Genomic DNA, 14,718 nt, shown 5'->3' with positions numbered 1-14,718 from the left:
AACTACTATAATACTGCCCCCTATGTACAAGAATATAACTACTATAATACTTCCCCCTATGTACAGGAATATAACTACTATAATACTGCCCCCTATGTACAGGAATATAACTACTATAATACTGCCCCCTATGTACAAGAATATAACTACTATAATACTGCCCCCTATGTACAAGAATATAACTACTATAATACTGCCCCCTATGTATAAGAATATAACTACTATAATACTGCCCCCTATGTACAAGAATATAACTACTATAATACTGCCCCCTATGTACAAGAATATAACTACTATAATACTGCCCCCTATGTACAAGAATATAACTACTATAATACTGCCCCCTATGTACAAGAATATAACTACTATAATACTTCCCCCTATGTACAGGAATATAACTACTATAATACTGCCCCCTATGTACAGGAATATAACTACTATAATACTGCCCCCTATGTACAAGAATATAACTACTATAATACTGCCCCCATGTACAAGAATATAACTACTATAATGCTGCCCCCTATGTACAGGAATATAACTACTATAATACTGCCCCCATGTACAAGAATATAACTACTATAATACTGCCCCCTATGTACAGGAATATAACTACTATAATACTGCCCTCTATGTACAAGAATATAACTACTATAATACTGCCCCCTATGTACAAGAATATAACTACTAAATACTGCCCCCTATGTACAAGAATATAACTACTATAATACTGCCCTCTATGTACATGTATATAGCTACTATAATACTGCCCCCTATGTACAAGAATATCACTACTATAATACTGCCCCATATGTACAGGAATATAACTACTTTAATACTGCCCCTATGTACAAGAATATAACTACTATAATACTGCCCTCTATGTACAGGAATATAACTACTATAATACTGCCCCCTATGTACAGGAATATAACTACTATAATACTGCCCGCTATGTACAAGAATATAACTACTATAATACTGCCCTCTATGTACAAGAATATAACTACTATAATACTGCCTCCTATGTACAAGAATATAACTACTATAATACTGCCCCCTATGTACAAGAATATAACTACTATAATACTGCCCCCTATGTTCAGGAATATAACTACTATAATACTGCCCCCTATATACAAGAATATAACTACTATAATACTCCCCTGTATGAAATGTGTTTTTATCTTGTGTTTGTATATATTTAACATTTGTTCTTTCCCATCATTTAGAAATTTAAGGAATATTTAAATGGAAGCAATCTCATCACTAAGCTGCAGGCTAAGCACGATCTCTTGAAGCAGGCCCTGGGAGAAGGTGAGTTAGGTCATGGTTAGTCCAAGTTGTTGTATCCACCCAGGGCTGGCATCAGCACTGGGTATACCTGGGCAAGTTTCAGGGCCCATAGATGCTGGGGGGGCCCACATAATGCTGTATGTAAGGAATCTATGGGGGTGAGAGGGGCTTATATAAAATAAGCATAAGGGGGCTGTTTGGTAAGATAAACTAGGGAAGAGTTAACTGCAAAGTGGCCCACTGAGGCTCTGTCACCCAGGGGCCTACTGAAACCTGGAGCCGACCCTGTATCCACCTAGGTAGGTCTATCATATAGATGTGCCCATCCTAAAGATCTATTCATGTCACTAATTATATGTTTCTGTCTTTTCAGGAGAGAGAGCAAATTACGGCACAACGAGGTGAGCAGTGAATATATCTGTATATGATAGATGGTGTTCAGAAACTTGATGGCCCCTATTGTTAGTCATGGGAGGCCAATAACAGGGGGAACACTTATCGTACAAGAGCTGGTGCTTTAGGATCTGGATTGCACTAGTGGTCAGTCCTAGGATAGCCTTTCGAATGACTTGCAAGTATTTTACTCCAGATTCATGGCCTCTTGCTTAAGTCAATGGGGGGTGGGATGTAATAACGCACTTGCGCCACAATTCTGGTGGTTTTGCGGCAAAAACACTGTCTAAAATGCCTTTCACTACAGTTATCGAGGCTTTTAGACCATTTTTTGGCAGTTTTCTGACTTGTCCGAATAAGGGGAAAATGGGCGTGACCTCAAGAGAAAGGGGCGTGGCTTGCAGCAAATCATCGTGCGCCCAAAATTCTGGTGCAAAGTAAAAGTAGGTCTAAAGTAGGAACCGACAATCTTATCCTGCACCAGGATTCATCGTCACAGGGATAAATCTGGCGCAGCAGAAGGCAAGTGTTTTCCAGCTAGAATCTGGCGGAACCTGAGACACATTGTTACATTGTTGCAATGTTTTTTGCTTCCGGAGTATTGTAGCCCCATCTTCCATATTCATAGAGCCTGCGTTCCACACTACTGTAGAGCTTTCTTTAATAATTTCTTATAACTTGCCTTTGATGTTGTTGTAGCCCCATCTTTAGAGCTCCCCACTACCTTCCATTTGGCTGTAGCCTATGCTCAGTGTTCTTATCACCTGCCTATCATTGTGTTGTAGCCTTGTACAGATTTTGTCACGGTATCATTGACAGAGTATTCCATTTCCCTCAGGCCCCCGAGTCTTCCCCCCAAACCTCAGAAATTGAGGAAGCCCCGACCTCGCTCTCTATACAAGCACATGCTCTTTAATGGGAATATGGAGCAGTTGATCCAGGTACTGGTGGTCGCTGTGTGGGCTCTGAGTCTGCTGCTTGGCCTGTGACTCTCTCATCACGGCTTCCTCCTCACCTACAGCTCTGTGCACTAATCTCAGCCGCTCGCCTGACACTGTCCTACAGGTTTCTGCTTGTGAGGCTCGGAGCTCATTTCAGTCGTCTAGTCCAGGATCTTCAGGTTATGTGTAATACAGAGGTCTCCCCTTTATTGCTACAGGATTTTCAGTATTATAGCAGAAGCTCTGGGACTTGAAATGTATTCAGTGCAGTTAGGTGGCCCCTGAGGGTTTTAGGGTACAGCAAGAACCTAAACATTTTAAAGGTTTGTCATGTAAATTTGATATAAAATAAGTAAACGAGTATTTGCAGCATCTCTACTTGCCGTTGCATGTAATCTGCGATGTCTGAATTCAAGCTTATACTACAATGTAGGTCAGGTGCAGAACAATGGAGCGTCCATCTCTATGTAATATCCTGTATATGGCAGCGCAGGCGTCAGATCTTATCTGCACAGAGAGGAGCAGTCGGATGACTGATCTGTGCCGCTCACCAGAAATCCCTCAGGAGAAGCACAGAACCCCTCAGAATCAGTGATGTCTTCAGCCATTGAGCTTCCCTGACATATAAATACTATATAATACTCTTAGAATTCTAGGGTTATAATGATACATTGTACCGGTAACAATGTATCAGTGCAAACCATCACGTCAGATGAGACATGTGCTGCACTCACAGAGGGTTATGTAGCCTGGATACAACTGTTACAGTGTCAGATGTGTAAAGTAGAAGGTGTTCTCCAGGGGGCGCTATGCTGTAAGGATTCATCATACTCCTATGTCCGGGACATTACTGACCTACATTCTGCTCCTCTCTCTGACGCTACTTGTCATGTCTTGCACGTCTAGAGCTGCCTCGCAGGAGGAAGCTGTGTCTGCAGTCAGAGCTGCATCTTCTGCTGTTAAAAATATCTTCCATAATGAGCAGAGGACATTGAAATATCCATTGTTTGTGACCGTTTTTGTATAGAAAATAGAAAATGATGTGATTCTTGTCCAATCATCGGCAGCACATTAGTGTACAAGCAGATCACAGAGCACAATAGGGAAAAGAGTGGGTTCCAGCAGCACAGAGTATTTCAGGATAGAAGTGTGATAGAATTGACCTGTCTTCTAATTTGATAGAAAGAAGCGGGAGATGGAAAAGAGTTATTTGGTAAAAGATTCAGGACCCCGGTAGGAGAACATTTCAGGAGTGGCATCTACTGAACCTATGTGACGTTACAGTGTCACCTGGTGTAAGGAGCAGAGATCCCCAGCAGCACAGATGATTTAAGGGAAGGACACTACAGATCTTGTAGGAGATTACCAATAGAATAATAAGCAGCGTTGCCAGCAGCACAGAGTATTTCAGCAGATACGTTTCTACATTCGTGAGAATGGTTGGTTACAATGTAAGAGTAGGAGTAGAGTATATCAGTAGAGGTGCACACTGATGTGTCTATGATGTATGTCCAGCTTGCCCTTAGGCCTACACCTCTCTTGTAGTGGGGTAGACCCCCTGGTGTCTCTCCTTTGCTCCTGACCCTGCTGACTTTTCCTTCTCCTCTCTTTGTCTGTCTCTCTGGCTGTCGCTGCTGTGTGTTTGTGTTTGTTACATTCATCAGAGGACGGAGGAATGCCCGCACAAGGAACCAGGTACAGTCACCACCCCCCGCTGCCCAAGAGATGGGACCACTGACTGACAAGCAGAGGCCGACTGCCACACAGTACATTGTATTGTAGTAGAGGGGTGACTACTATAGGGCCCATACAGTAGACTGACCCATAGTGACCAGGGACATGTAGGGAAGTGGTCCCCCCTGAATGTATTCTCTTGGTTCCAGGACACGGGTCAGCCCATCCCATTGGTGGTGGAAAGCTGCATTCGATACATCAATTTATATGGTGAGTTTGGTATTGTATATTCTGTAGTATGTTTAATATGTTTATGGGAAATTATGAGGGATGTGTAAGAGGTTGATGAGTGATGTCAGTATATGGGAAGATATGAGGGAAGAGGTTGATGTGAGTGATTATGGTATATGGGGAGATATGAGGATGTATAAGAGGTTGATGTAAGTGATATATGGGGAGATATGAGGATGTATAAGAGGTTGATGTAAGTGATGATGATATATGGGAAGATATGAGGATGTATAAGAGGTTGATGTGAGTGATGATGGTGTATGGGGAGATATGAGGATGTATAAGAGGATGATGTGAGTGATGATGGTATATGGGAAGATATGAGGATGTATAAGAGGTTGATGTGAGTGATGATGGTGTATGGGGAGATATGAGGATGTATAAGAGGATGATGTGAGTGATGATGGTATATGGGAAGATATGAGGATGTATAAGAGGTTGATGTGAGTGATGATGGTATATGGGAAGATATGAGGATGTATAAGAGGTTGATGTGAGTGATGATGGTGTATGGGAAGATATGAGGATGTATAAGAGGTTGATGTAAGTGATATATGGGAAGATAAGAGGATGATGTGAGTAATGTTGGTATATGGGGAGATATGAGGGACAAGTATGGGGTTTCCTCTGTGTTATATCAGGTTATTAATATGAGAGCTGTCTGCTCTGTGCAGGTCTCCAGCAACAAGGAATATTCCGGGTTCCTGGATCTCAAGTGGAAGTGAATGATATCAAGAATTCTTTTGAGAGAGGTGAGTGATAAAAGAAGGAGTAAAATCCTAAAAAAAACCAATGTGGGCAAAGTTTTAAAAAAAAGACACACATTTTGAGGTTCAGATCACTGGAAGGGTCACTCAGTACATATTTTAGGTTTTTGTTACAATGTATCGGAGCAGTAATACTTTCCTGACTTCAGGCTGAGATTTGTTACACTGATACATTGTGACAACCTGTTAATGCAGGAGCTCATCAGGAAGGGTCTTCATGGACGCGTTGATAAAAATTATAATTTTTTTAAGTTGTTGCTGTCAAGAAAATAATAAGAGCCTAGGAATAAGCTGCATTGTATGTAAATGATAACAGCACTTTGTTTGTGTTTAGGTGAGGACCCACTTGTGGAGGATCATAGCGAGCGGGATATTAACTCTGTAGCCGGGGTCCTGAAATTGTATTTCCGGGGTCTGGAGAATCCACTTTTTCCCAAAGAAAGGTTTCAGGACTTGATGTCTACAATCAGTGAGTATCGTGCGGATACGTGTGAATCCCAGGGATAGACTTCTCCAGTGCAGATTGTATAAAGCACATTTTGTATCCTGCACAGTGACAATTATGACAAATAACCATTTTCTGTCTCATTCTCTGTTTCAGAGATCGAGAACATGTCCGAGCGGGTCCATCACATCCGTCAGTTGCTCATCACGCTGCCCCGCGCTATTCTCGTCGTCATGAGATATCTTTTCGCCTTCCTCAACCAGTGAGTCATTAGAAAAAATTTCAAGTCCACATACAGTAGAAGTGACTAGAGAGCGAGCAATGTAGACAGAACATTTAATGATGGAGTCACCTTGGATGGAGTCATTTTGCACACAAAATATTTGTATGTTCCATGTTTGTGACCAAAAGCCTAGCAAAAAAATATTAAATATGTTATAAAGAGGGAAAAAATGCCCCCTGCTGGCTGAAATGTGGATGACATATATAAATTATGAACTTTAAGAGGACCTGTCACTCTAAAAAAACCCCTCTATGAGCTGCGAACACTGCAGCGCCATAGCCTCAGAACGCTGGGCCGCTGTAAGCCCGTTGAGGGGGCGGTACAAGGAGGCAGTGAGTGCCGCATGAAGCCTGGCAGTCACCACTGACCTATGGCGTGGGAGGGGCGGTCCGGGGAAGAAGCAGCGCCTCGGGCCGCCCCCTCATGAATACACAGGACCACTGTGAGCTCGGTCCAGTGTTATGAGGATGTTATAGTGCAGTGTTTGGCAGTGCAGTGTTCGCTGGCTTTATCGGAAGGTTTGGGGTACATTTGGGGTAGCGCTAGGAGCTGCTTACTCTAGTAAGCAGCTCTTAGGTCCTCTTTAAAACGTAACTTAGACCACTAGTAGACCAGATAAACAGGATACAGAATCTCAGGCTGAATCATCTCCTTAGTGTTACTGCTGTACATCACAGATGTGGCCCTAACGTCACACATAAATTCAATGTCAATTTTACATCCTTACATCCATGTGCAGTAACATGCATTACAGTTATCGTGACTTACACACACTTACATATACTGTAGGACAGGGAGGGATGATGAGTACAGAGAACAGAGGAGACACAGCACACACAGAATAGTCTTCATCCTGTGTATCAGACAGCTGTGATGTCCTACCCTTGCCTTGTAGAGAGATGGAGGTAGTTTTCAGCTGCAGGGGAAGGTGGACTGTGTGTAGGAACACAAGAGCACAGACTGGACAGGGCAGACATGATGGAGCTGCTTCCTGTAATCATTGAGCAGAGAAGGAGGAGCACACTGCATAGCTCCACCCCCTCACCCTTTCCTGACCCTCAGGACCATAGAGTAGCCTGTCCTTAGCAAACAAAATGCTTGGCAGAAGGTAGAGAGGCTAACGGAGGCAGAGAACAGAGAATTAGCAGAGAAACAGCTGCAATAAGATCATGAATGTATATTGGCAAAATGTTAGTTTTCAGCTATTGCATCTGTAGGAAAAACTTTAATAAACTTTATAGTTACAATTTAAAGAGTCTCTGATCCTCCCAGGAGGCAGATGTGGTAAGTCTCTAGCTTCCCATGTGACACTGTGCTAAAACATCATGGGACTGATAACAGACAGCAGAGATAGGGATCAAAGGGTGTCTGACGAGAGTAGACGGGAGGGTGCACTGCAGCAAAAGGATTCTCACACACAATTTTACTGCTTGCTGTTCGGTGATGTCTGATACATTGGGGGTATTTATCAGGACATCTATGCCACGAAAATTATTTTCCCCTTTCTGCCACCTCCACACCAGGGGGCGCAGTAGGGCACTAAGCACTGGGTGTTCCTGACCCCACACAAGAGAAAAGTCGCTGGCGGGGCTGATTTCTATGCCAGGTCCTAAACCTGGTGTAAAACGCTGCATAGCCACCCGCCGGAGGCTTAGGCAGCTTGATGTCTCCAGCTTCGCAAAAGGGGCGGTGCGGCTGTCACATAATAAGTAACCCGCAGTATAACTAACCCTTGATTTTGCTGTGATTTGTTTCAGTCTGTCTCAGTACAGTGATGAGAACATGATGGATCCTTACAACCTGGCGATCTGCTTTGGCCCCACCTTAATGCCAATCCCCGATGGTCAAGATCCGGTGTCCTGCCAGGCGCACGTCAATGAGGTTATCAAGACAATCATCGTGAACCATGAACTGATCTTCCCCTCCCAACGTGAACTGGAGGGTCCGGTGTATGAGAAGTGCATGACAGGGGGAGAGGAGTACTGGTAGGTGCAGCGGCTCAGGGATGCCAATCATTAGACATGATAAATACAAGCGCTCTCCCTATATGCAGAGGCATGTTCTTGATTCTTAGACTCTCACCAGACATAATGATCTTCTGTTTCCATACAGTGACAGCCCTCACAGCGAGCCGGGTGCTATAGATGAGGCTGACCATGATAACGGCACAGAACCTCACACCAGTGATGAAGGTAAGTCCACTGTCTGTGACCATCACTGTCCTGCTCCTCTGCTGGTCAAGGTAAAATGGGGCTAATTTTGTATTATGTCGTATATCGTCTTAAATCTCTTGCTGTCCCTGGTTACACAGTATAAGACACAGAAGGAGCAGGAAAGGTCTCTAACCTGCTGCTTCCTGTGCATTTTCATACTCTCCGTTTCCCTTGTACCTGACTTTGTTACTGATAATCTCCTATATGGACTTGCCTCTGATTTTGCCCACTCAAATACAAGCCTATTTATCAACTCCCCCTGTTCCTCTGTCCATAGGCACTAGGCCAGCTTTCCGCTTCATCAGGACCACGGCATTTGTAACACGCATGTGGACTCCCTGCGGCAAAGTCAAGATTCCAGTATAGGGTGTAAATGGAGGCTACTGGGATAATCCCCTTAGGATAAACTTAATGGGTTAGGTGACTCTGGGTCCCCAATCTTCTGTCTGTGACACTGGCACATTGTAACAGATCTACTGAAATGATAAACCCTGAAGTCACATACAGACTCCAGGCTGTCATGGCAATGGATCGTCACTCCTCGATTTAAATGCTTCTGGCTGTTTAGCCTGTGGCATTTAAATGGTTGATACGCGCGATGGGTGCCAGCACTGACCTCAGGCGTTACTGCATAGTGCAACAAACACACGGTATATACGCAGAGGGCTCAGCCCAATGGCCCCGTCACACACAGGTAGAAAACTTTCAGCTTGCATAACACCTCTACAATTTTTCATTCACTGACAGTAAGCAGAGATCTTCATAGTGTTGTAATAAAACCCAAAGGCCCAAATTTACTAAAAGCCCCTGCACCAGTTTTCTGTCTGACGTTGCGCATTCCTTCAGTGCAAACTGCTTCTACATGCGTTTAAGAACTTTTCTCCTGTGCACAGTCGGAGCGTGTGATACATTTATCAAGCAGTGTCCGACAGAATTATGTTGCACGCCGCATGTTTAAGGTGCACCGAAAAAAAGTTGGTGCACTCTGTCGGAGCAGTGCAGGGGGCACCAGACTGCACCCTCTGCAGGCAAACTGCACATAGTACACACTGCACAAAGTACACACCCTGCACATAGTACACCCTGCACATAGTACACCCTGCACATAGTACACACCATGCACATAGTACACACCCTGCACATAGTACACACCCTGCACATAGTACACACTACACAGGACACTGCACATAGTACACCCCCTGCACATAGTACACACCCTGCACATAGTACACACCCTGCACATAGTACACACCCTGCACACAGTACACACACCCTGCACATAGTACACACCCTACACATAGTACACACCCTGCACATAGTACACACCCTGCACATAGTACACACCCTGCACATAGTACACTACACAGGACACTGCACATAGTACACCCCCTGCACATAGTACACCCCCTGCACATAGTACACCCCCTGCACATAGTACACCCCCTGCACATAGTACACCCCCTGCACATAGTACACCCCCTGCACATAGTACACACCCTGCACATAGTACACACCCTGCACATAGTACACACCCTGCACATAGTACACACCCTGCACATAGTACACACCCTGCACATAGTACACACCCTGCACATAGTACACACCCTGCACATAGTACACCCTGCACTATTTTTGCTAAATGTGGGCCAGTGTTCTAGAAAACTTCCTGTTAGGGTAATGTCTCCCTCCAGTGACTGATCTGTAGAATACATCTTTAGCATAATTGTGTGGTTCTTGTTCTTTGTAGGTGTCTATAATTTTTATTTTAATTATGTCTTCATAGAGGTTGAGCAGATTGAAGCCATCGCTAAATTTGACTACATGGGGCGTACACCTCGTGAGTTGTCCTTCAAGAAAGGGGCGTCCCTCCTCCTGTACCACCGAGCATCAGAAGACTGGTGGGAGGGTCGTCACAATGGAGTGGATGGATTAATACCGCACCAGTACATTGTGGTCCAAGATCTGTGAGTAATGCAGACACGGCCATGTGATGGCCTAATAGTCATGTGAGCGGTCAGTAATAACATGACCGCTGCCTATAATCTGTGGGCACTGATCCGTCACCGGCCGCCATGTGACACACCTGTTTTTCCATAGGGATGATGCGTTCTCTGATAACCTGAGCCAAAAAGCAGACAGTGAGGCGAGCAGCGGACCCCTCCTGGATGACAAGTCATCCTCCAAGAACGATATCCATTCACCCACTGAGCACCTGCAGGAATACTCCTTTGCTGGCATTTTGGGCAGGTGCGTCCTGTCGCCGCTCATACTGTTGATGTTCTAACTTAATTCCCATACATCAAGAGATGTAACCTCTGTTTGTATATTGTAGGGTCAGGCTAAGATCTGACGGGGCTGCCATACCACGCAGGAGGAGTGGAGGTGACAACCACAGCCCCCCGCGGGCACTGGGCCCCTGTATTGATACCCCTCCCCGAGCCGCCGCCTGCCCCAGTAGCCCACATAAGTTATCCCTGAGCCGAGGGCGGGTGGACAGTCCAGAAAAACGGAGGATGGCGACATTTGGAAGTGCTGGAAGCATTAATTACCCAGAGAGGAAAGGACTAAACGATGGGATGCCCCTGCGGTCCATCACTGGGGGGACGAGACACAGCAGCCTGGGAGACCACAAGTCCTTGGAGGCAGAAGCTCTCGCCGAGGTAAGGAGGTCACCGGCATCGACGCCACGTGTGACACCACCCTTACTGCCACTAGGAAACCATGTCCTATATTCTTCCAAAACTGCGCCACACCTGTGCAAGGTGGTGTGTGGTATTGTGGGTGCAGTCACACATTGCAGTTAGTTTTTAGGTGGTTTTAGGTGCAGTTTTGTTAATTTGACAGATGAAAGACCTTTGTGGAACACGTTACTTCTTCAAAATCTAATTCACCCGTTCAGTTTAAGGGTGAAGACACACATGGCGTTTTTGGGCCGTTTTTGGGCCGTTTTTACTAATTGCGTTTTCAGATCGTTAAAAACGCATGCGTTTTTTGAAAACGCATGCGTTTTTGTCCGTATTTCCGAAATTGCGCAATGAAAACCGGACAAAAACGCATGCGTTTTTAAAAAACGGATGCGTTTTTTAACGCATGCGTTTTTAACGATCTGAAAACGCAATTAGTAAAAACGGCCCAAAAACGCCATGTGTGTCTTCACCCTTAAGTCTTTCACCTAATTAACAAAACTGAACCTAAAACCACCTCAAAACTGATTGCAATGCAGTTGTAACTGCAACGTGTGACCGCACCGTGAGGTGTGTTAACAATGCGTTAACGGTTGCGGTTTGTAAACACATGTGTTAACAGCTGTTTCATTTGGCAAATCTCTCTTCAGCTATTGCAATGCGGTTTTAAACGCATGCGTTAAATGCAACGTGTGACTGCACTCTGAATGTTAGCCTCCTTTAAGAGCAGCTGCAGTACTAGGAACAACCTGTTGACAGGTGTGGCACTATTTTGTGATTAATGGTAGCATTGATGCTACTGAAACACGAGGAGCTAGATACCACAGGGACTGAACTTTGGCTTGTGCAATGTAGTAAAGGTCTCCAGACAACTCTCTTCTATTACTGCTGATGTCACTGAGGCCTCTCATAAACCTCAGGTCTTCGTATGTATCTTGAGATTTACTCTACTTTTCCATTCCAGGACATAGAGAAGACGATGAGTACAGCCCTGAGCGAGTTACGGGAGCTGGAAAGGCAGAATACGGCCAAACAAGCCCCTGACGTTGTGCTGGACACTCTAGAGCCGATGAAGAACCCGACCATTAGCACCCCTAACTCTGAGCCGGTCAGCCCCCTGCACACCATCATGATAAGGGACCCCGATGCCGCCATGCGGAGAAGTAACTCCTCCAACACGGAGATGATGACCACTTTCAAGCCAGCACTGTCGGCCCGCTTGGCCGGTACCCAGCTGAGACCACCGCCTGTGAGACCGGCCCGGCCTATGGTCCAGCACCGCTCTAGTAGCAGTAGCAGCTCTGGGATGGGGAGTCCTGCTCTCACCCCGACAGAGAAAGTGTTCCCTAACAATTCCTCCGAGAAGTCTGGGACAATGTAACTTCCTGGTAATGGAAAGAGAAGGGAAGCTTATATCCGGAAGAGGGGGCTCTAGCGTTAGCCCCACTTGTCCATTGCTCCTCTAATGAAGCTGAACAAACTACATGGGACATGTCACTTCATCTCCGGCCCATGACCACATCCAAAACCGACCTTCAGATTTTGCCTTAAAATGTGCCGATTTGGTAAATTCATGTTCCGCTCTGAGCTGTTTCACTCCTTGGTTTTACCTCAGTCCTCTGTGAATCTTGCAGAAGATACAGGATATATATATATGTATATACTCAGCACTGGCCGATCTGTAGAGCATCTAAGGAGGGTTCTCAGAGATCGTATGATTTGTTCTTGACATCATAAAGGAACTGAAAACTTTGCGCCTGAAGAAGTGAGGTATCTGCTCGGCCCCGCATCGTTGTGGGGAGCGGCTGCTCCAATGATCTAGACCAATATTGTAGATTTGTAGATAATTACTCTGAAATGTTAGCTATGATGTTAACCCTGTGTAGGCCGCAGGCCTTGCGATTATATACGTACATATACATAGTAATACATCTCATAGGACAATGTGAATTATGCTTGAATTTTAAAACCATAGAAAGGTTGTTTGTGCCGTCACTGGAAAGGAGGTAAATATATATGTATATTCAGTATATAGTATGATATAGGCTGTGAGGAGCCCTTAGATTATTTTTCCCTGCTGGTTTAACCCATTGTGTTCTCTGGGATTCAAGCTGGACCAAGAAAAAGCACAAAGAGTCTTAAGGGACATAACTTGTGCTTGTGCTTGATTAAAGTAACCCTTCTAGGCTTGGGCATGCTGGGTGTTATAGTCCCAAATGGACTAGACAGAACTGACCACTAATGACGCTGGTGCTAAAAAAAATCCTGACCACGGAGTAATTTTTAGCTGAAAATGGGAAATATAACACAAAATATTGTCACTTCTATAGATATAGTAGTATCTGCAGGAAGTGTAGCTGGAGGAGTTCTCACACTTCAGATCCACATTCTGCTCAGTAGGGGGCGCTGTTTAGTGCTGGGCTGTGTTAGGGCAAGGGCTGAAAGGACTTCAATGGTGACGATCACTTCTGTAAGCCAGAAATATGCTTTATGCCGCTGCCACTTCCCTCGCTCCTCTTTCAGGTGATATAATGTGCACTACTCAGTGGGGGAAACCCTTAAGATACAACTTAACATGAGAATGCTGGTGGAGATAATGGAGATTATCCCTTCTACAAATCAGTTTCTGTATATGGAGCTTCTAGGTTTATGCTTGCACTGTCTTCACTAAACCAAAAGTTCTGGCAATACAGCTTATACCCTGAGCACCATTCTGCCGTCTAAACATAGACATATCTATATCCTGTATTATACTCCAGAGCTGCACTCACTATTCTGCTGCTGGTGCAGTCACTGTACATACATGACATTACTTATCCTGTACTGATCCTGAGTTACATCCTGTATTATACCCCAGAGCTGCACTCACTATTCTGCTGCTGGTGCAGTCACTGTGTACATACATGACATTACTTATCCTGTACTGATCCTGAGTTACATCCTGTATTATACTCCAGAGCTGCACTCACTATTCTGCTGCTGGTGCAGTCACTGTGTACATACATGACATTACTTATCCTGTACTGATCCTGAGTTACATCCTGTATTATACTCCAGAGCTGCACTCACTATTCTGCTGCTGGTGCAGTCACTGTGTACATACATGACATTACTTATCCTGTACTGATCCTGAGTTACATCCTGTATTATACTCCAGAGCTGCACTCACTATCTGCTGCTGGTGCAGTCACTGTGTACATAAGTGACATTACTTATCCTGTACTGATCCTGAGTTACATCCTGTATTATACTCCAGAGCTGCACTCACTATCTGCTGCTGGTGCAGTCACTGTGTACATACATGACATTACTTACCCTGTACTGATCCTGAGTTACATCCTGTATTATACCCCAGAGCTGCACTCACTATTCTGCTGCTGGTGCAGTCACTGTGTACATACATGACATTACTTATCCTGTACTGATCCTGAGTTACATCCTGTGTTATACCCCAGAGCTGCACTCACTATTCTGCTGCTGGTGCAGTCACTGTGTACATACATGACATTACTTATCCTGTACTGATCCTGAGTTACATCCTGTATTATACCCCAGAGCTGCACTCACTATTCTGCTGCTGGTGCAGTCACTGTGTACATACATGACATTACTTATCCTGTACTGATCCTGAGTTACATCCTGTATTATACCCCAGAGCTGCACTCACTATTCTGCTGCTGGTGCAGTCACTGTGTACATACATGACATTACTTATCCTGTACTGATCCTGA

General features: G+C 44.8%; 1 protein-coding gene and 1 long non-coding RNA gene across 3 annotated transcripts in view; one reads left to right on the top strand and one right to left on the bottom strand.

Annotated features, from left to right (window-relative positions):
- The window catches only part of SRGAP3 (SLIT-ROBO Rho GTPase activating protein 3), a 90,928-nt gene extending 77,050 nt beyond the window's left edge, over positions 1-13,878 (top strand). Inside the window, exons 10-22 of one of the 2 annotated variants that reach the window (XM_072128074.1) lie at positions 1,233-1,317; positions 1,670-1,697; positions 2,528-2,630; positions 4,514-4,574; positions 5,270-5,347; positions 5,697-5,831; positions 5,964-6,069; positions 7,848-8,075; positions 8,203-8,282; positions 10,087-10,267; positions 10,401-10,550; positions 10,636-10,963; positions 11,952-13,878. In XM_072128074.1, the coding sequence (XP_071984175.1) occupies positions 1,233-1,317; positions 1,670-1,697; positions 2,528-2,630; positions 4,514-4,574; positions 5,270-5,347; positions 5,697-5,831; positions 5,964-6,069; positions 7,848-8,075; positions 8,203-8,282; positions 10,087-10,267; positions 10,401-10,550; positions 10,636-10,963; positions 11,952-12,368 (1,980 nt within the window). In that variant the 3' untranslated portion in view covers positions 12,369-13,878. Of the gene's footprint in view, positions 1-1,232; positions 1,318-1,669; positions 1,698-2,527; positions 2,631-4,294; positions 4,326-4,513; positions 4,575-5,269; positions 5,348-5,696; positions 5,832-5,963; positions 6,070-7,847; positions 8,076-8,202; positions 8,283-10,086; positions 10,268-10,400; positions 10,551-10,635; positions 10,964-11,951 lie in introns of both variants that reach the window. The other variant, XM_072128075.1, reaches the window with a different exon arrangement.
- The window catches only part of LOC140104513 (uncharacterized), a 118,581-nt gene that overhangs the window by 18,646 nt on the left and 85,217 nt on the right, over positions 1-14,718 (bottom strand). The window lies entirely within an intron of this gene.

The sequence above is a fragment of the Engystomops pustulosus genome, chromosome 10, assembly GCF_040894005.1.
Source record: "Engystomops pustulosus chromosome 10, aEngPut4.maternal, whole genome shotgun sequence".
Classification (NCBI taxonomy): domain Eukaryota; kingdom Metazoa; phylum Chordata; class Amphibia; order Anura; family Leptodactylidae; genus Engystomops; species Engystomops pustulosus.
The sequence above is the reverse complement of the archived record's forward strand: the minus strand, read 5'-3'. Positions and strand labels throughout refer to the sequence as shown.